The sequence below is a fragment of the Pempheris klunzingeri genome, chromosome 8 (assembly GCF_042242105.1).
Source record: "Pempheris klunzingeri isolate RE-2024b chromosome 8, fPemKlu1.hap1, whole genome shotgun sequence".
In the NCBI taxonomy this organism is placed as follows: domain Eukaryota; kingdom Metazoa; phylum Chordata; class Actinopteri; order Acropomatiformes; family Pempheridae; genus Pempheris; species Pempheris klunzingeri.
In genome coordinates, this window is record NC_092019.1 from 5,275,872 (window position 1) to 5,301,137 (window position 25,266).

The following is a 25,266-nucleotide window of genomic DNA, read 5'->3' on the forward strand; positions in this document are numbered from 1 at the left end:
TAATCATCTTTTTGGTTCCAGCACTGTCAGAAAGCAATTTTATATATTGTTAAGTTAAATGTGAGTAGTATTTTTTCACAACTTAAATCAGTATTGTTACAGTACTTTTTTAGTTCTACCCTGGTCAAGTTAGAGGCAAAATAGCATTGACTTATAAGTAATGCATTTTTTAAATCTTTGTTTTTTGTTTGAGAGCATCCTCTCTGTCTTTTGTCTCAGCTGACAGAGACCCAGTCAGAGAGCAGCTACTACAGTCCTCAGAAGGTCAAGTCCAGAGAGGTCCTGTGCCTGGAGCAAGAGGGAATCACTATTGAGGTAAGACTCATCCGCCATCTTCATTGTATCATATTCATGAATTGTTATTGAGGCAAATGTAAAAATGTATCCTGATATAGATTTTAAACCATGTTGTCAATCGATGGATTGTAATCAATATTAATTCTGTTATTATTAATCGTTATTGTAAAAACAACACCAGGGCACAACCATTACTTTTTTTTTCCTTAGCTGCCCTCTACCACTTGTATCCATCTGGAAAGCAACCTAACAACTTGTTACCCATCATGACCAGAAGAGACCAATAAAGACGCTTGTCCTCCCTTTCGAACCTCCATTATTATTATTTCTGTCTCCTTATTCACTGTTGGACAGAGGTTCCTCTTAATTCCCTCCCTAAGTACATTTATAAAGCCTCTTCAGGTCACTAATCTGTGGCCTGCTGTGAAGACAGTGGAATCTGTGTCTGAGTCGAGCCCAATTCTGATCATTTCCGCATTTCCCCCTCGGCGGAGAAAATATTTTTAAACCTTTTTCTCTGATTACCTGGTTGCAGAAGGAAAGGGGTTTTCTCCTCCTAAGCCTTCTACCAGATGTGAGAATTCTGAGATATTTCCAATTCCAATTTCTGTAATTTATGCTTTCGCTGGAAGGAGAGAGAGAGAAAGTCTGAACTGGGACCAAAAGTGAAAGCGTTGAAAGGCAAAGGGATGGCTAGTAAAACAGGGAAAACTAGGCCTTGTAATTATTGTGTGGTGAAACGTTAAGTTTTATTGGATTGCTTTCTGTTTAGTTGTCTGCTGGGTGAAGCAAAGGCATGCTGAGTGCGATAGAACCACACCTTGGTGGTTACAGGGGCTGCTGGACTCACACACACACACACACACACACACACACACACACACACACACACACACACACACACACACACACACACACACACACACACACACACACACACACACACACACACACACCCACTCTCAAGGGAAAATAGAAGCTGTGTGACCCCTGGTCTTTTTCTCAAAAAATGAGCCCACAATCTCAAATGGTGCCACAAACCAATGTAGCCTCAGACTTGTTATGGTGGAGAAGCTTGTTGGTGATAAGTCCACAATAAATCATGAACTGTCCTGAATTTCACATTCTATGTTTTATTGCCATGTAAAAAGGTAATTCAGTCAAATTAATTTCTGTGAATTACTGCACTGTTATGGTTTTACAAGGCTTCTGTTGACGCTTTACATCCTGGGTGTTCTCTTTCAGGGAGATTGGGTTCTGAAGCTGGCATTTTCCCCTTCTGTTCAGTTTTTAACTAGCCTCACTCAGTCACATCCAGGAATCTCCCCTCAAATTTCTTTACTATATAACATCAAGTATATTAATATTCATTATAATGAATGAGTAGGTTCCTGTTTTTTTAAGCATGTAGGCATTTGCGTTCCATATTTTCTTCACCGGAGGAAAAGATCTCCAGAGTTTATCCAGGATCCACGTTGTTCTTCATATAAAGGTGAATAAATCTTCAAGAATAAAAACTGGGTAAAGTATTTTCCTCTGTTTTTTATTCCAGGTGCTGATGATGGGGGAACCCTTCTTCGATTGTCAAATTGGCTTTGTGGGCTGCCGGGCACTCTGCCTGAAAGGCATCATGGGAGTACGGGATTTTGAGGAAAACATGAACCGACGTGAAGAGGTAAAGAACCTCAAAGAAAAATGAAAAAAGAGGGAAAAACTTGAGTGAGAAAGTTTAAAAGCCCAGAAAAGAGATCACTTTCACTTAAACCACGTCATCTACAGCCTTTATTACTCCCAAGAGCTTTCAGGAGGTAGAGATGTGGTGTAGTTTGTTTATGGAAGAGCGTGATCCAGCTGCCTTTTGTAATTCACCATAATGTTCAGTTCAGTTTGATTCAATTCAGTTCAGTTCAATTCAATTTAGTTATTTTCAGTTCATTTCAATGCAATTGGCAACATGTGCTCATGTACAGTACAGCTGAAATCAATGTATTTTATTAACTATGTGTTAACTTTATGTTTTTAAAGGTTTTCTAACATTGATTTTTAAAATGTGTGTTCACCTACAGTGTATTATATTTACTAAGGGACAGCAAATTATTTATATCTAAAAGTTTGAAATACATCTGGTTATATTTTTGTCATGTACTATCTATGGGCTGGATTACCCTTTTAAGACATCCAAAGTAATCTGAAATATTTCTTACATTCTCTGTGCATCCCCTGCTGCATACCACTCCTCATTTCTATCTTCTTTTTTTCTTTGTGTCTCTGCAGGATGCAGTGTTCTTCAGCTGCGGGGACAGCCTGAGCAGTAAAGGAATGACCTACCTAACCAACTCTCTCTTTGACTACCGCAGTCCAGAGAACAATGGAGTCAGGGCTGAGTTTATTCTGGATGCCGCTAACCACAAGGTAGCAATTGAATTACATCCACAATACTACTGTACGAAAGAATCATTTTCCAAATGTACTAATTTGGGAAATTTTATTAGGGGGGAAAAACTGTTTTGATTGTTAAAAAAGGCCAAAATGGAATGGCATTCATCCATTTCATCTCGAGGTCCTTGGAGCAGCCATGCAGCTACCTCAGTAAAACATTTTGCCAGTGGTGAATAAAACCAACATTACAGGTTGTTTGTGACATTTACTGTAAATTCAGCATCAGTCTTTTTTTTTCTAAAAGACTAACCACTAAGCATTCAAATGATACCCACAGAACTGATAGCAGAGACTAAACCATATGGCAAAAATTAAGCAGTCAGTTCCAAGCCAGGCCAACAAGCAACCCAACACGCACCTCACAGCTGGGCGGACAGGCCTACACAGTAACACGCTTATACTACCAACAGCAATACTCTGAAAAAATGCATTAAACATAACGAACTCACTGCTGTTGTTTACTTGAATAACACCTGCCATCGATACAGCCCTCTGTAAATGAAACATCTGTAGTGCTGAGGTCGTCAAGCTGTTGGGAGAACAAATAAATTAGGGCAAAGAAATTTCATTAGGCCTAAATTTCTTTATTTTTATGAAGGGTTCACTGACGGTCCGTCACTGCCAAAACCAGAGAGCAAAAGATGTTTCCTATCACGCAGTGGTGTGGGTGTAGCTTAATCGACTTGCTAAAGCAAGCACACTAACGCACACTTTGTTAATACAGTAGTTTTTCTGGGTCAGTAAACAATAATCTGATAATTACATCCAGTCTTTCTTTAGGTTTCATCTAGAAAAGGCTACAGTTACAGCTGTTACCATATTTAGTGGTTAATACAATAGTTTGTCCTTTTTAACGGTCGATAATTTCTCATCTAAGTAAGTGATTCTTGTTTAAATCACTGCCACTTGTTGTTGTTGATGTTATTATTATGATTATTTCTGTCAGTCACGCAGCTGCTGGCTGCAGTAGAGGAATGTCCCTGCTATCTAAGTAGTAGTGTTAAAGCCATTATTCCTGATAAGTCTCAGCTCCCTTCATCAGCTATCACAGCTCTAGTGTTGACTCTGCTCAGAAATGTTCATGACCCTAAATGAAGCAATTGTTTGGACATCCATCCATCTATCCGTACTTCTAAGAGTCAAAGGTTTTAGTGTTAATTCATTAGCGGTTTTGAAACCAGCCAATGGCTTTGATCCAAAAGCATGCCAGAGCCATTAGAGGTCCCCTAATAAATATTACTCATTAACCTGCCTTTCTGATAAGGCTCTATTGAAATCTCTGTTTAGACAACTAGTGGGTAAGTCTGGGGTGGGGGTGTTAAATATGTGTGTGAGAGGGGCCTCTCTCATTCTCTCTCTCTGTTTCTTGCTTGCTCACTCATTCTCTCTGTTTGCTAGTGGTTTGATGTGCAGTAGAAGTATAACTTCAAATATTGTCTAGGGCAGGGTCAACAGCTCTTGACCTAAAGACTAATAACTGATGACAAGTTATGGTACAACAATACACTGACACCCACATAGATCAGAAATAAGATAAGAACCCTCAGTTCTTTTGCCTAGCTAGGTTTTATTTGTTAATAGTGTAAATTGTAAGTAAATAACTTAGGTGTGGCACAGTGCTTCAGAAGTTAGCATTGTCAACAGGGTTCAAACCTGGCGTGGCCAGCGGGGGTTTTCCTTGGTGGAGTTCTTCCAGTTCTTTCCTCTGAGTGCTCTTGTGTACTCCCACAATCCAAAGACATGCAGGTTTAGGTCAAGTGGAGACTCTAAATTGCCTATAGGTCTGAATGTGTCTGTTAATAAGTGTTAACCTTGAAGAGGATGGGAAAGTTAGTTTTTCCATCTGGACATTTTCTAACGCTATTTTTATTGTTGAGCAACTGACAGTTACAGATTGCTTTAATAGCCATAAACAATTGTTAATTTTTTCCATATCTGTTTGCATCGCTGACAGGTACATTCTACATTATATTCATGCGTTTAAAAGGGGCACCTTGATATCTTCATAAAGATTTCCAAATAACATTTCCCAATTTTCTGTTGAAAGTATGAGCCATAATTCCAGTAATACAGTTTTTATTTGTTACGAAAACGTCAACTCTTTTTTTTAGATAAGATGCGTGTCATCCAGTGGCATACATCCAAGCACCAATTGAATAAGGAGACCTCCACTTCCTTTTATCACTAGCTTATTACTCAATAAAGGACTAAATTTGTAGTAAATGAGTTTCTTGTCTCTGACTATATTCAACTCTTTGTGCTCTTAAAAGTTGATTTAAAAGTTGGTTAGTTATGATTTAATCCCACATTAGAAATACCTTCACGTCTGTCCTCTGCTATCATCGAGTATCTCCTTTCATTTGAAGTTCTTGGAAATAGTTCAAATTATTAGTGATATTGTGGCCAGTAATGAAATGATCAGCAGATCAACCCATCACTAACTCTTTTATATCTGATTTGACCCCCTTTGCTCTATAGACCATGACCCCAGTCACTACTACTCTTAAATGCTATCAGCGTGTTTGCTCCCTTGCTGCCTTGTTTACCTTACTCTACTTTTGTTTGACAGGAGACCTACACGGAGATAGCGGGCATGCAGCGCTTTGGTGCTTTCTACATGGATTATCTCTACACAATGGAGAACAGCAGCGGCAAAGGTATTGTCTAATCCATTCCTCCTCCCTGAGCTTGTTTGCTCACCTTGCCACCTCTTCTCTCTCTGTCTTTATATCCGTCATGTTCTCCCTTTCTCTGCCACGGTCTCTTTCTTCCTCCTACTCTGTCTTTCCATCTCTTTTCCTCTTTCTTCTCTTCTCTCCTCCCTGTCAAACAAGCCTCCTAGAAACTTGAAGAAAGAACTTGTCTTGTTTGAGTCGCAGCCACCTGGTCCTTGACCCTTCCTGTCCTCGCTCTCACCCCAAACTTACCTGGAGGGCAACTGTCAGAAGTGTTTAGTCTGCGCTGACACGTATTTGAGTTTCTTTCTCCCCGCTGCTTGTTGAAACATTGTTTCCCCCTGTCTCTTTACCTGTAAGCTCTTGAGAAAGTGAATAGACTCCTCTTGCCTAATTAGGTGTCACTCTTCCTGGCAGAAGCCTTAAGACGGGCAGGATTTCTCATTCCTCAGCTGCAGCACTCAAGAATGTTTATTCAAGTCTAGAAGATCTGACGTTCCCATTAAGAGATAAAACATTCTGCCTTCAATGTGAAATGTTATATTTGGCCCACAAACGTCTCAGTGCTTTGATTGTCTCAGTGTGTGATTGTTGAGCATTTTATTTCAGTGCTGCTGGAAAGGTGTTCTCTGTACAAGAATGACAATGATGACTGACATTCACAAGAAGATTAAAAAAACATCTCTGACGCGCTCAGCACTTACTGGGAAAAAAACAAGACGATAAATGTAGATAAAGTGCAGCCCCTTAGTATGCCTAATGGCAAAAGTATAATATGATAGCTTTATGGCCTGTGTGTCACTGAATCTAGTGCAAATGTGCTGTGAGGTGCTCATGCTTCACCGAGTGGAAACCAGTTACAGTGACAATTACATTTGGCAGAAAGCTCTGATGATATAGTGCACAGTTGCCTTTTTAACTGACACAAGAAACAAAAATCTGTTTGAACCAATTCAGTGACTTGAATAGATAATTTGATCTATTAGTCTAATGTCACCAAGGCAGTTGCCTCCCTCTTTTTCTCTTTCATTTTATTTCCCTCTGCCTCTGCCTCTTTCTGACTACTCTATTGTTTCCTCCTGCTGTCAGCTACAGATAAAATCTAAATTAAAAAAAACATTGATACTGTCATCCTGAGCTGTCAAAGTCATTTCTGTCAGCAGGATAAGTGTCACTCTTCTTTCCTGCGGGATGGCTGTGGTTACCCGTGCCAATTGGAATGCTTCTCTTCTGTCAGTGTTTCTCCTCTTCTTCTCGGACGCGGACCAGATCCAGTGTCAACCAAACAAATTAGTTTCCATTGCCATGGGACTGACATAAACTCTGAGTCAACCGAAATACTAACCAACCCAGGTCACCATTGACTTCACATTAGGGTAACACTACAGATTAAATGCTTTTTTTCATCCATGGGAAATTGAGACATTTTTAAATTGTCTAAATCCCAGTTAATTTTAGCCTCCTCATGATTCCACTGACTGTTCTAACTGCAGCCATATGGTTGATATTAGGCATAAGCCATTGCAGCCAAATGTCACAGAAGAAGGGAAGGGGAAGTGGCATTGCCCATTGCCCTTTATAAATCTACAGAATTCAGTGCACGGTACACCCCAACCCCTCTAGTCCTTTCAGCTAAAAAGTGAAATTCATAGTGTTGACTCTGAGCTGTAAGAATGCTCCATGCAGTGGTGGAATGTAATGGGAATGAAGAAAGTTATGACCCTTTGTCCTCTTCCTCCCTCTCTGCCATTCATCCAGCCCCTTCTTTTATTTTTAATTTCTCCCTTTTTATTGCCGGGGAGCTGAGTCTTTTAAGTGGACCTCTGGAACAGGGGCCTGCGATGAATGAAGGGACAGCTGTGTGAGAGAAGTGGACATTTGGAATATTCATCATTCCAGTGGCTCATGGCTCCGTGAGCTGCTCCCTGCTGCTGCATTACACCGCTGCAATCTTTGTTGTGCTTTATCCCAACAGATGAGGAGATTCTATACTTGTAATAATTTGTGAAAAAATGTTGCTGCCCTAAATATGTATGTCAAAAAGGCACAGCGCTGTACATTAAATACAGAAGCTAATGTGTCTACTTGCACTTTTCAAGTTTGACTTAATATTATTACATACTGACTGACAGAAGAAGCCTCAAGTCTGTAATACACACACACACAACACTGTATGTATTTTAAGTATGTTATGCATGTCTGTTTCTGTTCTTAGGCTCTCAGGACTTCTCGGTGGCGAATACGGAGGAGGTAGTACCTGTTGTTCAAGAGACATCCTTCAAGAAGCTGGTGGTGGGACCTCTGAACATCAGGCTGCACAGCAGCGCCGTCCACCGCATCCTCAAGATGGTCACATGTGCCATGGACCACGAGTATGAACCTTACTGCAAACCACAGCAAGGTCAGACATCTCCTGCTTTCACTCTACTAACTTTACACTAGTCTCATCGCTGTCTCTTCACTTCTCTTGTCTTCAACTCTTTTCTGTTCTATTCTACTCTGTTCTGTTTTGCCGATGATCAGAAACTGCAACAGTTTGTACTGTACAGTATCCTCATCACATTGTTATTTCCTTGCACAACCCATCTTTCAACACACAGCTGTACATGAAAGTAGTGACCTTTTGGACCACATGAGGGAGGATAAGCCAAACACCTTTGTTAGTGATCATCCCTGCACAGCTATTGATGAGCTCATCCCTGGGATGTTGTGAAAGAACATGGAATGTGTGCCTGTGTGTAATATCTGTAGCAATAACTCTCATTTTTGTGAAACGATAACATCCGTAGGTTTCGGTTGTTTCAGCATCTGCGATAGATAATAGATGATGGGGTAATTACTATAGAGCTTTTGACTCAAGCTGGTTAGGTCAGTGTGTTCTTTCCTGTTTCTATATGTGTCTTCACTCTCTGCCATTTTCTGGAAAAGGGTCAGTATAGTTAGACCCCCAAGGGGGATTGAGAAATTGAGAGTAGATAAAAGAGGAAACATTTTTCACCAAGGTATCTATAACTGATGGAGTGATAAAATAACACACGCCTCACTTATTTTCTTAACTCTCCTCTCCTCTTCTTTGATATGCTGTAATTTAGTTACATTATTGTTTAATCTAGTTCTTCAGATCTACTAGTGATGTACTCTTACTGATACAAAAGAAACACTTAAAGTATTAAATATTAGTTTTAGAATATAGTTAAAAGATTAAAACCCATGTATTTCAGCACAGCTTTACTGCTATAACTTTTCTTTTTAATCAGAAACATGTAAGTTAATATATGAGTAGTTCTTGACTTGAGAAAGGAATATTTAACAGAAGTTTTGGTAGCTTTACTGACAAAGTATGCATCCATATCATCTAAGTTTGAAAGGACAGGTGATCTTAGTGCTAACTGTCTTTAGGACTTGGTTTTGTCTGGTCTGCAAATGATGACAGGTGACAGCTGCTCTATACTTGTACTCATCCTGTCCTCTTATTCTTATCTCCTCTTCATAGAATCTTTGCCAAGAGCTCAAAGAAGAATCACTTTCCTCCCCAAAACTAGCTGTAAATGGAGGTCAAAACGACTGGTGTCTGTGTATTTTATAAGATCCTCTCCCATTCAGAGCAGACGGTTCCAACTTGCAAATTACTCACATTGTGTTCATTGATGTGAATGCTTTTATTGCCTAAGAACAATAGAAGGAACAAATTAACAAGACTTTCAGAGTTGGTCCTGTTGAGGGGAATGACAGTTGTAACTTATGCCAGTGTTTGATGTTTGTCTGTTGTTTTTATCATATTTTTCCATTTTCTGTGTGTCATGAATAAAAAGTGTTTTCGTGTTTGTAATCATGACTCTGTGTACAACATGAGCTGCATGCTGTGCGTCATCTGAATGTTGTCTGTGGATATTCACTTGAGTCCTGGCATGTGATTAAATTGGACATGGCAGTGCCAGATGAACCTGATGCGGGCTGCGGCAGTAGGCCAAAGAGCAAAACAGCTTTGGGATCAGGTTCTGAGCCCACCTTGAAGCTGGGAATGGGGCCCAACAGAACCTTTACTGAACTGAAACAAGCCCGTGTCCTGGGACCAGAGCCAAGGCTGTTCAGTAACAAAGGGCTCAGGTTTTGGTCCACCTCAGGCCCCGGACACGGTTTAGTGGTTCAGTGCTGTGGTCACTCCTTACTTTGGTAAGCGCTGACCTTGCTAGCCTCTGTTCCGTGTTGACTTGGTTCACTTCATTTTCTGCCTCTCCGGAAATTTCTGGTTATTGATTGAATGAGTGGTTTTATGAGATAGTTCAAAAACAAAGCTACTGGGAAACAGTCACTATAATGAATATTGCTTGGAGATGCCAATACTTTTATAGTGATGTTTATTTTATTTAGTGTATGAGGTGGTGGTTTTTGTTGGAAAATACTTTTTTATTGTTTTAATGCCTGCAGGCATAGAGGAGGGGCGCCCACTTAAAGAGGTCGGTGTGCTTTACAGAGAACCTCTTTCTCTGTAAAACAATCTGTGGTCCTCAAATCCAAATGTCCTCGGCCTTTCCCACTCCATTAGTTTATTTCAAATAATGTACCACAGGTCACATACTCGTGGTTAGATTCACTTCTAAAGTACAAAGGAAAATCGGTTGTTTTTGTCTTGTAATAATATGGTTAATCTTACACACTGTACCTCTGTAATATGTTACGGTATTTGTTCCAAAGCTAACATGTTTCTTCCTGTTGTGTCATTGTCTTTGTAGAAATGGTTGAGGAGAACCATGGTCCAGCTACTCCAGAAGAGATCTCAAACTTAGAGGAATTCATCCCAACCAGACTCACGTGTCTCACACTGCTCCAAGTCTCAGTCACCGTCTCCATGGCAGAGTTCAACCTCCTTCACACACTAATGCCCGTCATCATGGGATACAAGGTAGTGCACACAGACCAACGTTGTTCTACAAGCATCCTTCTATCCTTGTCTTCCTTGAGATCCTCGTTTTTTTAGGTGTCATTAATATGTTATGAGTCATTACATAAAATTAAGGTGTGTAAATCTAGCATGCAGAGCAGTAGGAAAAAACAATGATATCCACACAAGATGGTGAGACACTTGGTGACTGTGAAGTCTATAAATGCAATGCATGTCAACTGTTCAATGTACACTGCATCTACTGACACTGAAGCTCCTATATGAAGAGGCAGCAAATTGAAAGGCAGCTTGGGTTTTGGAAAAGTGATTGCCAAGATATTAATTGAGGAGAACAAATGTTTTTTTTATAAATATCTCAAAAAGCATAAGTACATTCTGTATTCTTGTAGTGAGGGGAAAAACAAGACTTCATTGTATTATACAGCTATTTTAGTTTGTAATTATATTATATCGTGTAATATAATTCCTATTTCTTGACTCTACAGGAGGTCCATAGTAAAAATACACAATTAAAACATCAAATTCAGCCATTATTTGTCAGAGAGAATCTGCCTAGAGATATCTGCAATATGTCTTCTCACATATAATCCTTCTCCTCTCTATATATCTTCAATCTCCCAGACTGCACCAGGGCCGGTCAATATTCCAGTGTTTCAGCCGGTGCGCCCTCTACCTTCTGTGCAGTTCCAAGTGGAAAGGGTTAATATTGAACACTCAGTGCCCATGTATGCTCCAGAGCTGGTCAGCACTGTCAGCAGCCTCAGCCAGCCCTCTGACAACCTGCTGCATCACTGCTATGCACACTTCTACCTCAAGGTGAGCTCAACATTATTCCTATCAAATCCCAGCCGTCTTTTCTGTATACATGAAACAAAAAAAGAACATACAGCAATCAACAACTGATTCCTCTGCATTTAATACCGGGGCTTTCCACAGCGATACGGAGTAGCCAGCCTGTGGGAAAATGCTGCCTGCTAGGGGGGTTTGAGGGCATGCCATCCAATTTTGGGGGCCCCTGGTACATTCTAATGCCACTGCTCCATCATTACATACACTGTTCATAATTATAGCATATTTTGATAAGTTTGTGGAAAAACATATTTATGTAATTGTATGTATTGCTACAGGAAATTCCATTACATCATATTTTATTTTTAAAACATGATTTGGGGCATCTGACATCAGTTTGCATAATTGGTCATTGGCAAAAAATGCAAAAGCATTTTAGTACTTGTTAAACTGTAAAATTAGGTATAACCTACATTTCCCTAATATGACAACATTTACTGTTTTAGTGTGTGTTTGCAATGCGTGTTAGCGATGCCTCTGCTCTAAAAAGTGCAATGTAAATATGGGTAATTCATTCATTTGTTCATTCATTAACCCCATAAATGTCTGTCTGGTTTATGCGGAATAAGCAGCACTTTCAGTGGACTTTTTAATTCTTACTGCACAATCACCAAAGTTGCTGCCTCTGGTGTATTTCCTTGTTTTCTGAAGTAGCTTATTCAAAATGCTCAGTCGGATCTTCTTAATTATCTAGCCTGCAATGTACTAAACCAAACTAATGTCATTTGCCAGTAAATCAGTCAGAAAATCAGGCAAACTAGATCGCAGTTCAAACCTGGACATCTCAGGTTTGTTTTGTGTTTGCTGATTTTGTTCTTTTAGTTAAAGTGTTAATTGGTACGGTAGTGCAGTTATTTTATAATGCACGATACAAAACCCATACACCACTCATATTGTATCTTTCTCTATTGTATTTATTTCATTTTACATTAATCTTTCATGTTTCAAGTTGAAACAAAATACACATACTACTAATTCAGAGTTCAGTTTCCACACACTATAACCCAAAGTCAGTAGGTCAACCACAGGACCACAGTCTTAACTCCACTCTGAAATAACCTTAATGACCCTTTTAATGACCTTGATGACCCCTTTTCACCTGGTCATAAAAATCTCAGCACTGAGCTTCTGATGAGCACCAGTCCAACTCTGTCCTGCTACAGGCTCATTTTGTGCAGCTGTTACTTCGTTGATTTTAAAGCCTTGACTGGTGGTTTAAAGCTCAAAAGATACATTTGATAACTTGACAATTTAATAATTTTAAATTATAGTTTCACTTGCCAATAACATCAAGCTGGGGCCTAAGACAAAACCTTTTGGTTCCTTGGAAAACATTCTTTAACCTGATTGCCTAACCTGATAAGGTCCATTTTATAAGTAACTATTGAGTATGCAAAGTTTGTGCTATTAGAATTAGAAAATCACGATATATCTCAGAGCATAGACAGCTGTGAAAATAGATATTTATGCATGCTCATGCCATTTATTTTGTTAGGTCACTTACTTAAGATTGAAAGGTTGAAAAGCTCTATGATAATGTATATATAATGTGAAGTAATGCTCTACAAATAACATATGTGTTCATAGCAAAATATTTGTAAATCATTCTTCTGAATGTGTCTTGGTAGTATAAGTACTCACTATTTGGTTCATTATTCCTTTAAATACAGGTGAAAGTAAAGTCATATCTGGTGGCCACAGTATCAACAGTGAGATACATTTTTGTCTCCCACTTTGTTTTTCAAATCAGTTTATACATTTACTAGCAATAAAGAGGTTTTAAGCTCCTTCTTTGTAATTTATGTGAGGATCTGGAGCTCCCATAGAGTACATATAGAACTATGGAGGCTAATCCACCTTTTAGGAATACAGACCTGGATAACAGACCTGGAGTAATCTGGGGTATGGCCTGGGTGTTTTGTTTTTTTTAAAGGCAGGATGTTTGCTCGACATCATGCTGGTAGTCCTTATCACAGGGTCACTGCAGGGTTAACAGTCAGCTGGTCAGTGGCCAAGGATCATTCTGACCAATCAGCCAATCAGCATCTGCATCTGCTAAGGTACTAACTCTACCTCTGGATTTTGGCAGTGGAATCTTGACAGGGTGGAGGTCATTCTGGCCGCAATTCACCCACTTCAGGAAGTGATTTGAAATGGGTCTAAACTAAAGCTTATCTTAATCTGTGTTTTATTGACACTGGCTGTCAGAGCTAAGGTGTCTGTCTTGAGGGTAGCGGTTAGCCATTGTCTCACTTTTCCATGGTTGTAGACAAGAACTCAAAGTCAGCCTATTTGCTCAACAAGGAGGCCACAGAAGTAAATAGACGAATCATAATTGAAAACTTCGGCTCTTTGGATAACCAGTTGCTTGGGGCTGCTGAATGGAGGAACGGCATTTGAAATCTAGTCTCCCAGAGGAAGCTGCAGCGAATCAGTCTGTGGCTATATGGCCCTAAGCTTGCATTTCAAAGTGGGATTTTTATTATGTCTACATCTCTATCTGGCAATCATACAGTTCCTCTCGATATACTACTCTGGTGTGTAATATAAATGTAAAATGAATTATCATTTTGGTTTTGTCCAAAGTTTTGTCTGTCCGCTCTGGGCCATCTGCACAGCAAAGTCATTTGGTTGAACTTCACTTGCAGGAATTGAATGAATCCTGCTCTGTGCATATACAGCAGCTGCATGTGGGACAGCTGGGCTCAGCCATTATCCACTACCTCCAATATTAAACAGGACTCCATCCACCATTCTCACTATTAACAGTATGTAAACATTGAGGTTGCAGCACGTTATGTGTCTAGCAATGTGGCTGCAAGGAGCTTAGATAATTAGAACGCGATTATGAGACACGTTGTCCCTAAAAAATACCACATTGAGGTCAGTGAGCATAAAACTCTTCTTGGAAAAATACTTAAATGTTACTAGACAGTGATGTTGGAGTCTTGGCATGATCTGAACCAGATCAATCGGATCCTTATGGTTTGTTTATAACTGTGTTGTTTATGTGCAGGCATAAGTGTTACTTACTTCCTTGATGTTCTAACTCTTATAGTAATTAACACAGCTCATCAGTAATGTTTTTGTTGCCCCCTTTTTCTTTACTTTCTCATTGTTCCGAGTTATTTATTATGAGCTGCACGATCTACCCGCTTTTTAGCCAGTGTTCAAGACTCAGTTATGTGTATCCTCGTAAATCACAGTGCAGTGGTCACGTCACCTCTGCCATGTAATCAATTATCCCTTGAAAAACTATTACAGGAGGAAACTTGCAGCTGTCTGTAGTTGTCTAATGCGCATTAATTGTATGTGAATGTTCAACACAAGAGTTCCTCCCAGACTGTAAGATACTGACAGCTATTTGTACAGTCCAGAAGGATGCTAAGATGGTTTTGTCTTCTGCCTCTGTAAGAGGACAGATTTGGGCTGTGACAGATCTGCCGAAGCCGGATAGAGTCTGTCTGCTTCTGTGTTTTCTTTGTCAGAGGCTGTGTGAACCCAATGAGAGCTGACATGTTTGTTTTTTTTCTCTGGATGGAGTAAATGGCTGGATCTATACGTTACTGAATTTCCATGTCTCTTTCCATGTTTTTTTTCTCCCCTGTCCTCCCCTTCCTCTCTCTCCCTCACACCACCTCTCTCACACTCTCTTTCTCTTTCTTTCTTTCTGTCTTTATTTCCAGGTGTTTGAGTTCCAGGCAGGCTTGACATGCCAGGACAATACGGGGGGTTTCCTGCCTCTCATCCCCATCATCCCTTCCTTCAGCACTGCACTCTATGGGAAGCTAATCCAGATGCCTGCATACTGGTGAGTTTGTAGCATTTGCATTGAGGTTGAAAATTTGAATGAGCACAGAGGCAGCTTGAGTTCCCCTTGATGTACCCAATCAATAACTGCAATTGAGTTTAAAGCCATATATTATAGAGCCCTATCTGCGAGAGCCACAGATACTGGATTTAATGATTGACGTCAGAATGTAAAGAGAATTTCAACGAATGTAACAAAATCTAAAATACATTATCTACCGGAGCTTTAAACGTAAATGGATAGCATAACTTAGCTTTCTCTGTCACTGCTTCCTCAAATTGTTTGTAGGCTTCAACATTGAATATTTTCCCTTTTTTAAAATGATTGGGATTGAAGTAACAAGCGTGAAACAAAGCCCAACCCTACTCTACAATCATTTTACACTTACTTTATTTATGTTTTGCTCTGTCTGAAATTTTCATCTGTTTTGGTTCCTACTTGCTTCATGTTTGATTGACTCTTGAAAGACTGTTTTAATCCCAACACCAATGTGTCTAAGTGTCAAATTAGTGTCTCAAAATGTTTTGTCCTTCTGCAAGTCTGTCATTACTGCTGGTCTTAACTGGTTTACTCTGCGTGTTCTTCATGCTAATCACTCAAGTGATATTGTTCGGTTGCATGAATGCAGCCAGCACAGTTTAATAATCCTGTTGGTACGACGGACATGATTGTTTTGATCTTCCTGACTAAATTGTTTCTGGTTGTTTGGGTCAAGTAAATACTTCCCAACATCACTGAGCTCTGGACACATCCTGAGAAGGCTTTCGAAAAAGATTTCACTGTGCATTACAAATGTTCAGTAGCTTCTAAGTCTGGTGTGCAGAAATCAATGTAGGAGTACTGTACCTATTTTGTTATATCCGGATATGATGTACAAAAAAAATAACTGGCGGCACAAGATGATTACAGTCAACACATACAAGCACCTGTGGATTAGCCTGACAATGCCAAACCAATTTTCAAATGTGAATAGTTCTTCAACCTCTCAGTTACTTTTCAATTTACAAGGGTTGTTATCAATGGGTGCAGACCAAAATGCCTCTGGACACAATAAGATAGACCGACAACTAATCAGAGCAACATGACCAAAATGTAACCAAATCCTGTTTGGAGCATTCCACATCAGCGGTAGCCATCTTTGTTTTTTATGAAAATGCCTCAGCGGTGTTCCTCTGTACAGTCATTGTATCAAACCCACCCCATACTGAATGAGCAGTTGTGACTGGCCTGACTTGGGCCAGGTTGACTGGAAATCTGCCTGAATTAGAAGGGGACCAGACACGTGCCAGAGAAAATAAAACATGAGCTCGCAGATCTGTCTGGTTCCCAGGCTACCTGTTAACGGTATTACAGGTGACAATCACCCCTTAATTTACTCAGTAAAGATGCAAACCAAAATGAAGAAGGCAAACATACATCCAACGTTTATTTTTTGTTTTCGGAAAGGTTTGTGTGTGCACCTCCCTTTGTGTATCTGTGCTTGGGATTGCTTCTATGCATACTTGGATATCTTTATACTGTGTGTGTGTGTGTGTGTGTGTGTGTGTGTGTGTGCTGTCAGGCTCATGCATTGTACTTTATGAAGAGGATTTCAGCCTTTTGCGGGCAGTGCATCAGAGGGTATTTAAAGTGATGGATGAGCCACTTCTTCAGCGGTCAGTGGGGAAAACAGAAAAACAGAGTCATCGGGTAACAACTGAAACAATTTCTCAGATGGTTTGAAATACAAGGATAGGAAAATAAGACAACGCTGTCTAAGGAGATGAGAAAACGTATTGCTATATCCCTGTCCTTGTACCAGACAGAGGATGAGTCATTGGGGATGTCCCCTAGAGAGGTGAAGAAAGGTTAGGAGTTGAAGAGAGGACAAGAAGGGAAAGGAGAGGACGGAGAGGTGGAGCAGTTGGACAAATGGAAGATTTGAACAAGATGGACAAGAAATGAATATGAAGTCTTTAAATGTTGAAGCCATCAAAAGTAATCTCTCCCATTCTCTTTTTGAGAATGGAAGAGGAAAAAGGAGAAATGGAAAAGGAGAGAGGAGCTACAATATGGTGGAGATTGAAGACAGCTAATTCAAGACAGAATGGAGAGAAGTGAAAGGGGGCAAAAAAAAAAGATGGAGAATAGACAAGAAGGTGGGCGTAGAGAGGGCAGAGGCATTGCAGGGAAGAGGCATGAGGGAAGATGGATCCAGGGGAGGATGGAAGAAAGAGAGGCAGAGACAAAGAAAAAACATTTTAGGGGATGAAGTTTCTCACAGTAGCATGTACGGACCTGTGTGTAGTGTCATGGGGTTTGGCTTTACTTCTCACTGAAAATGATGTAATGAACTTTTTTAACTTCAAACCTGTGTCTCCTTGTACTTTAGTTGTTGTGCATAAAATAGGACTCTGTAGCAAAAGAACGAGACGCTTCAGCGCTCTAAAACAACTTTCTAGCACGTCTGGTCGATAGAGCAATAAATGATCTTCCAGTCTTTGAAATACAGAAATGTGTTGGAAAAATAATTCACTCCATCACCCTGTGTTCAGTAATCATCATCTGGAGCGGCCTTGATGCAAACACACACACACACACACACACCCTGTGCCCTTTCTCTCACACCTTGCAGTCAAAGTGCCTGTTAAAGCAGGAAACCTGTGCGAGAGCATTAGCTTGGGAATCGATTTCCCCCCATTAGTTTAGATTTAAACATGTCAAAGAGCTGCAGATGGTTTTGACTTTTCCTGACTTCTTCTCCAGGCAAACATTGTATCTACTGTACAGTGGTTAGCGGGCCACAAAGGGAACCACAAGGCCCTCACTCTGAGCGGTGCATGTCTGTAGACAGAACCTGACTCCCTGTGCTCTCTGCTCCCAATAAGAGACTGCTAGCCGCTTGTTTGATCTTTAGCCCCCCCCCACTCTCTCTCTTTTCTGCCCTGCCTGCCTCAAATAGTGGATTCAGATGTCAAATGGATGTTATTTTTCTTTCTGACAATCACTATATGTTTCTCATCTCTAGAGAGCCTTCCAGATCAGTGCCCTCCCATGGCTTTTCTTTCAGCCTGGACCAGCCCTTAGAAATAACACTGACAACCTCTCGCAGAGTCTCCCTGACACGTTAAGAAAGTGCTCTGTTATTCTTTGTTGTACGCAGCCTTTGATGGAATACAGCATGTACATGTTCAGTAACAGTATGCACCTGGAGTCCTTATCTTAGTGTGATTTCAATAGATGTTAGTCTATGTGATGGTGTTGAGATCATACCTCAGAATAGGTGAACATGTAATACCCCAGATGCTTCTACTGCCCTTAACAGGATTATTTCCACTTCATCTCGTTCTCATCCCCAATTTAAAGTGTTTCCGACACTTGGAGAGGTGAGGAGCACTCCTGGCCTTCTCTAACAGTCGCCTGTTTGTTTCACTGTCAGTCTCTTTCCTCTAGATGATAATGGGACTTGTTGTATTGTGCAGGGTTATGAGCTCTGAACCTGCCATTTCAGACCTGAAGTGGCTCATATTTGATCCTATCTATCTAAGTGGGAGGTACGGCTGTCTTCCTTCCTGACCTGTGTGTCACTACCGTCAAGATCTAATTAACACAACCTGACAGTTTGCTCCTGAAAGAATGATGATGAGCAGGTTTGACAGAGAAGTAGAGACAATGGTTAAAAGAAATAGAATGGTCACAAAAGTCACTGGACTTTATTCTCAGTGTGTTTGAGCCATGAGTCTCTAATGTAGAATTGTTTTCCTCACAAATGTAATCAAGATTACATGTGCTCACTGTAAGTTGGTGATAGACATGCGGTCAGACGGAACGTTCCTCTCCTGAAGGTGAACGCTGAGTGACACACAAGTTCATCGGGGAACCCAAAGATACACTCCACCAGGTGGTATTGTTTAATTTGACTGTGTTGATGTTTGTTTTGGGACTTCTCAGTGCTGATGTAACTTTAACACCAGCCCTTTCCAAATTGTTCTGTTCTTTGAGCAGACGCTGAGCAGAGCTGTACAAGCTTTTTAAGTCTTATGGAAATATGAAAGACAGTAGGAAGCATGAGACTTCAGTGAAGGTGAAGGAGATAGACACAGAAACGGTGAGAAAAAAGTCTGAGAAAAACAGCTCCCGCTCTTCAGCTTCTTTGTCAGTCTTCAGTAGTTCTGTTATGTAGATTTTCCATTACCAATATAAAAGGTAGCTCTAGATTTGTCTCCTTTTGACTCTATTAAAAGTAAATGGTGACTGACACGAGAGAAGGGTAGCTCCCAGTAGGGAAGTACAGAAGTTGATGTCATACACATATTTTGCATCCCTCTCTTCTGCCTCTTGCACACACACACACACACACACACACACACACACACACAGATTCAACACACAGACACAAACATGTTTGTCATTGTGCGCCCAGCTTATGCTTAAGTAAGTGCATATGACTGCCAGGTGATCACATGGGATTTGGAGAGGCACTGAGCGTCTGTGAAGACCCAGCACCTCTCCTGATGAGTTGGCCCAAAATGCGTACTCTAGCTCATGTTTCCTTCAGTCTCACCACAAAGGCTCCGGCTTCTCACAGTGGGCAGCAAGGGGCTTTCACTGGGGAAAGTACGCTGACATCTTCTCCCTGCCAGCCTTGGCTTCTGCTGGGCATTTGGTATTGTGTGTTAGACCTTGGATATATCCAATTAGCCTGACATGTATTTTTCCCCCCTCACTTTTTAAGCAAAATAAAAATTCAAGAAAGTCTGCAATTGCTATCAAGCAATTTATTGTTCCCCTTACTGCATTTTTGAAGAAATGAACATGAGAGGAGTCAAACCAATATAAGATCTGCTCTTTTTAGTCACTTGAAAGCGGGCAATAGATTTCCAGGTTGGAGTACATTAGGATGGCTAGTGCAACCTTCTCCACCAACATTCCCTTGTATGGGCACCTCAGCTCAGATGTAATGTTTTAACCTCCTGGCCTTAGTTAAAATTACCTCAAATGTTGTAATGCACCCCAAGCTGTGTATGTTTGCAGATGTGGGAATAAACTGTAGAGGCTGGAAACTGCACAACCAAGTGAAATCTGTCTTTTGGTTGTTCTAATTATAATGAAGTTGATTCTGTTGACTGACACCCTGTGACATTATGTCTCGGCATCACTATGGCTAATGTATAACTGAAAATGAGAGCGAGCTGTCGTTAAACAGTAAGCTTGGGTCCACTTGGTCACTGTCACTAGATCTTAGGATGGGGTGTGGTGGCAGATTCTTACAAGAAGGAGCTAATTCAGACACTGAGATAAGGTTTCTTTAAAAATAGCACCACTAACTCTGATCATCTCAAGAACTACATGCTAAAGGGGTTTTTACCAATTTTGCATGTCAATTTTGAAAATCATACTGCAGTGTTGAGTATAATGTGAGCAGCCATTTCCACTAGGAAGCAAAATGTAATATTTACCTACATCTGTTTTAAAAATGTATGTTTTTCAGTATTGCGTCGTGCAGCCTATTGCAGTTTGCAGGAAGAGGACTTATTAATGGGTGAATACAAATACCACTCAAAATACTTTCAGTGACATGGGAGAATTTTTGCTGAAATTAAAAAAAACATGTCGCAAGGCAGTGGGGATACTAAACAGAGATTACTGTTGAAAAACATTAAAGTTAGAGCCTCCCTACTTAGAATATGTTACAATGTACTAACTGCACAGTCATTTGGTCAGCAAAAGTCCAAAATCCTCTGAAATGAACTTTCACTCCCAGTGAATTAAAGTGCAGCTGAGAGGCATCAGGCTGTACTTATCCCTAATGAAAGGCAGTCTATGGAGCCGCCAACTTCACAGGGACTCTACAGAGTCTCAGTTGGTCTGGCTGTTAAACCTGTTATCCAGATAAAATCGTTGCAAAAAAAAAAAAAAAAATAGAAGGAGCGGGAGGTGGCAGTAGGGAGGGGATGTTAGAAGTGCCACCTGCATCGATCTCCCCAAAACCTAACCTCACTCTCTCCCTCTGACACCCGAACACACATGCACACATACACACACACTTAGGCTCACACCATATAATATTCCTCATGCAGGGCCACCTGACGGCAGCAGCATATGGAGGCAGGCCAAGGCCGGGGCCCACCAACCAACCAACAAACCAGCAGCAGCCTAGTGTGGCTCGTCGCATTGCAGGTCGTAATTCAGCCCCATGCCAGCTTTTATGTGGCGTTTTTAGCAGCCCCTATTCCTCGCTCAGCTATTTCTGAGGGGATAATTTCTTAAAGCATGTGGCATTACAGGTGCATGTTATATAGCCACAAAAAGCTGACTTGTCCTGCAAATGTTTCCGAATAGAAAAGAATCTTGGTTCTCCCTTGATATCTAATTATTAATCCAACTATATAATATTGTTAATGGTTAGTTCAGATTTTAGCTCTACCTGTAGGATTTTTTTTATGTGAAGTTCAGAAGTCCATTACCATGTCTGGACCAGTAGTCTAGACTCCAGATTAGCTCATGTTGTGATTTATGGAGGCTGCTTGAGGCATCTGAGGCATGAGGCTTCTGGTGTGATTGTAATGCCTCATTACTCCTGTTCATAGTTAGTCATAGCAAGCTGCTCCTGGTCTATGTCTCCAAGCACAGCCAAGAACAGAAGGACAAACGCTTTCTGTGTCCTTCAATGGTGAGCCATAGAGATCCAAGTCAAATTTAGCAAATGTACATGAACAGCATTCACTGTGGCTGTTACATTTGTCTACTAGCCATTTTGGCAGGCAATATCGTTAACAAGTGGAATTGGAATAATCATTTTGGCCGATGAAAACTGATTTGGGAGTGGCTGTTGGATGGAAAAGTCCATTTTTGTGCTCTGAGTATACATTTATATGACTTATGACAGAGATCTTGTGAATGATGTCACACACACAGCTTCTGCGTCAACCGTTGTGCTCCTCGACGAACTCTGATTAGTGTTGATTTTATAATGAAGTAATCACTTGTATTTCTCATCAGGGTCTTCACTGAGAGGCCTGTGTAGGCAGGGTTAAAGTTACTGAGAGCTGTTTCGGTGAAGGATAATTGAATGACCTTAAATCAACGTGTGGTTGCTGTGGTCATGCTCAGCTTTGAGTTGTGGTTCGGAGGCCATAAGAGCAGCAGGGATTTCATTTAGTCGAACAAGGAAATGCATGAACTAGGCCCTTCCTTGTTCTTGGAGAAACATGTGAATGTTTTCAGAAAGAAAAAAGTTTTCACATGATGAGGCTGAAGGGATGTAGGCACACATTGCAACAAGTAGGCTTTATGTATTAACAGGTGTGTATTAAAAGCCTGGAATGGCATATGATGTAATATTGTTCCACTTTTCACTCCGAAGCACGGGAGTGCAAAGGATTGTGAGCTGCAAGGTAAAACATCATATTTCGTGTGGCACAGTCCATAAAGTATTTCGGCCAACTTTGGGGTAAGGATTTTTTTTTCTCTACATCTGGTGTCAGACAGTTTTATTTAGTTTTATGGCTGACAGAGATCAATGGACGTATTGAGGAGCCTTGTATTAAGGAAATGGCATCAGCGACTGCGAGGCTTATGCTCTCACTGATTGACGTCTCAGTTTTGATGGAGGCTTGCATGCCTTTCTTTCAGCATTCAAACACTCACAAACCATAGTCGCTCTGCTGTAGAAGCTGTTTACTTGCCCTTATGATTACAAGTGTCATTTGGTAGCTTAAATCAACATGGGTTTTAACTCGGCCCTGAAGTGTATATTAAAGGCTGTAATGTTCTCAACAGGCAATATTCTTGCAATCCAAGAATGTCTGTTTAACTATACCATGAGATGTATTGGCCTGAGCTAAGATAGTGAATTCAGGAGCAGCTGTAGATGTTTTCAGTTGACTGAAAGAGTCTATTAATGCTTGAATTAGTCATCTGAGGAACCGAAGCTTGAGGGAGGGAAAACAGTGGGAAATAGGGAAGGGTAGATGGATTAGCAGCTCTGAGTGGATTATCATCTACTGTGGTGTGCATTCCACTGTCCTCTCATCCCCACCAGGCCTCAGTGCTGCTCCATCGCTTCCCAGAGACAAGTCCGTCCAATTGTCAGTGCTTAAAGAAAAATCCACAGTTGATAATGCAGCACAGGAAATGTTGGTGACGCCACAAAAAAAAAAAAAAAAAACAATTTAACCAGGCAGCTTGAGGGGAAAAGCTCACTGGAGTCTGTCTTCTTATTTTCACTGACCATCTGCGTGAGGTCAAAGGCCTTGAGAGAATAATACTGAGGACAACTAATTTGGATCAAAATAAAGGACAGCCGGTGCTTCTGTTGACTGCAACTTTTGTTGTTATGACAACGGGACGTACAATAGTCTACAGCAAAATCTGAATATATAGATGTGACATTATGTCTGTAGTCTCTTATCTCTGGGTTCTTATAAGGAACCGCGTGTCCTTCACAGCTGGACATGTTGGACAGAGGCAGGAAGCTACGTGCACATTTCGACACACCATTATACACACGCATACACAGGCCTCTTGATGTGTTTTCCTTTTACGCCTGATGAACCACGTCATTGCCATTTTCTCGCCTTGCGGTCTGCAGCTGTCTGCACAACTTGATTAAAACATTTCTTTTAGTAATCCCTGTGTAATGAAGCCCTCTCCTGAGAAGGATCTCAGTGTGTGTGTGTATGAAGTTGTGCGCATATGTGTGTGTGTTTTGGGTCAGGGGTGCTCCAGATGGGAGGAAGGGGAGGGCTGTGTGTATGTGTGATAGAGTAGAGAGAGTGGAGTGTTTCTTTCTATGAAGAGTTTGGGCTGTTCGGGACTGATGATTGAGAAATGCACACATGGAACACCTTTGACCCTGGGGAACCACAAACCTCAGAGCTGTGGCCACAAACACAGTCCCTGCCTCCCCCTACCTCAAACCCAGATCCAGTACAGAGACTTTAAAGAGTTTGGTTAGGTGAGGGAAAGGATGTCATTACAGATTATGGTTGAGAGATCAAATAAAATTGTAATGACTTACTGCACCAACAGAATCGCAGTGAAAAATCAACATAAGACTAGATTTGCATACAGAAAAAAAACACTAAGTAGAGAAGAATAGATGGACCAAAGAATAGAAATTAAATGCAATACCTGAAGTTAAAAAAGGAAAAAATAATTTAATATCAGATGGTGTGATGTGAGGCTTATTAGAATATATTACATCAGTAAAAGATGGCTGCCAGTTACTGTGATGCTGCACTGACTTTTAAAAATACTGTCTCTTGTAAACGGTGATGTGTAATCTCACTGTGCTGGAACAGTTCCTTTAAAATCAATGTGATCCTTTTTAGTGATCACTTTTCTACTTTCTCTGCTCATGTAGCTTCCTTCAGCCGGAGTTCAGCCGGATTCAAAATACACGGCAGACAAGCCGTAATGATCGCTGTGATTCATTTGTGGCTGCTGCTGAAAACAGCTTTTGCTAAATTTTCTATATCAGAGGCTCAGCTGCAGCTCTGGTTACATTTCCCATCAAGCCAGTGACATAGACCATGTACAGTCAATGAAACAAATGACTTGAAAGAACATTATGAGAAACTGCAAAGCAAGACTTATAATAAACGAGTTAGGGGTGCCATTTTTCTCCTCCATTATTTCACTTCAAGTTATTTTTTTTGCTTGGCTCAACACATGCTTGCCTCCCTCTTCCATGGAAGTATTTTTTATTTTTTTATTTTTTTCAAATGCCAGTGATTCAACCCAGTTGACATCCAGGTGGTAAAATGACGAGTTATCCCACTCCCCAAGTTGGCCACTTAGGTGTTATTGTTCAGTGTGAAGTGCTTGCATGATTTATAATGCTCATTTGGAGTCTTTGCAAGACACTGTAGTGAGTCTTTTGTAGATAAAAGAGGGGACTCGAGAGCAGCCTATAACTCACTCTGGTTATTTTCAAGAGGGGTCAGTGACCTTGGCTTGGAGAGATGGGGAATTCTGCAATACTCTAGATCAATCTACACCACAAAAAAAGAAAAGACTAAAGGTACAAGCTGTCAGTCTTCTCTTCCCTCCATTTTCAGTCTGATTCCCTCCAAAGAAGCTCCAAAATTTGCAAAAGCAGTAGAGGACTTTGTTAACTGTTTGAGTTGGGGAATGTTTGTGTTGGTTAATTAAGGTAGGGTGTGACAGTGAATGATTTGTAGAAACCTCAGATAACTTATCACTGGTCCCAAGACGGTGGCTATCTGTTGTATCTATCAGACAAATATGTCAGCCCATAATGGATTACATTGGCGTTGCTGTGGTCTCAGATAAGTTTAAGTCAAGAG

General features: G+C 40.7%; 1 protein-coding gene across 1 annotated transcript in view; it reads left to right on the forward strand.

Annotated features, from left to right (window-relative positions):
* Positions 1–25,266, forward strand: part of LOC139205776 (intermembrane lipid transfer protein VPS13B-like) — a 309,322-nt gene that overhangs the window by 38,679 nt on the left and 245,377 nt on the right. Inside the window, exons 9-16 of the mRNA XM_070836087.1 lie at positions 220–315; positions 1,850–1,972; positions 2,572–2,709; positions 5,306–5,393; positions 7,627–7,812; positions 10,145–10,314; positions 10,936–11,130; positions 14,850–14,974. Of these exons, the coding sequence (XP_070692188.1) occupies positions 220–315; positions 1,850–1,972; positions 2,572–2,709; positions 5,306–5,393; positions 7,627–7,812; positions 10,145–10,314; positions 10,936–11,130; positions 14,850–14,974 (1,121 nt within the window). The remainder of the gene's footprint in view (positions 1–219; positions 316–1,849; positions 1,973–2,571; positions 2,710–5,305; positions 5,394–7,626; positions 7,813–10,144; positions 10,315–10,935; positions 11,131–14,849; positions 14,975–25,266) is intronic.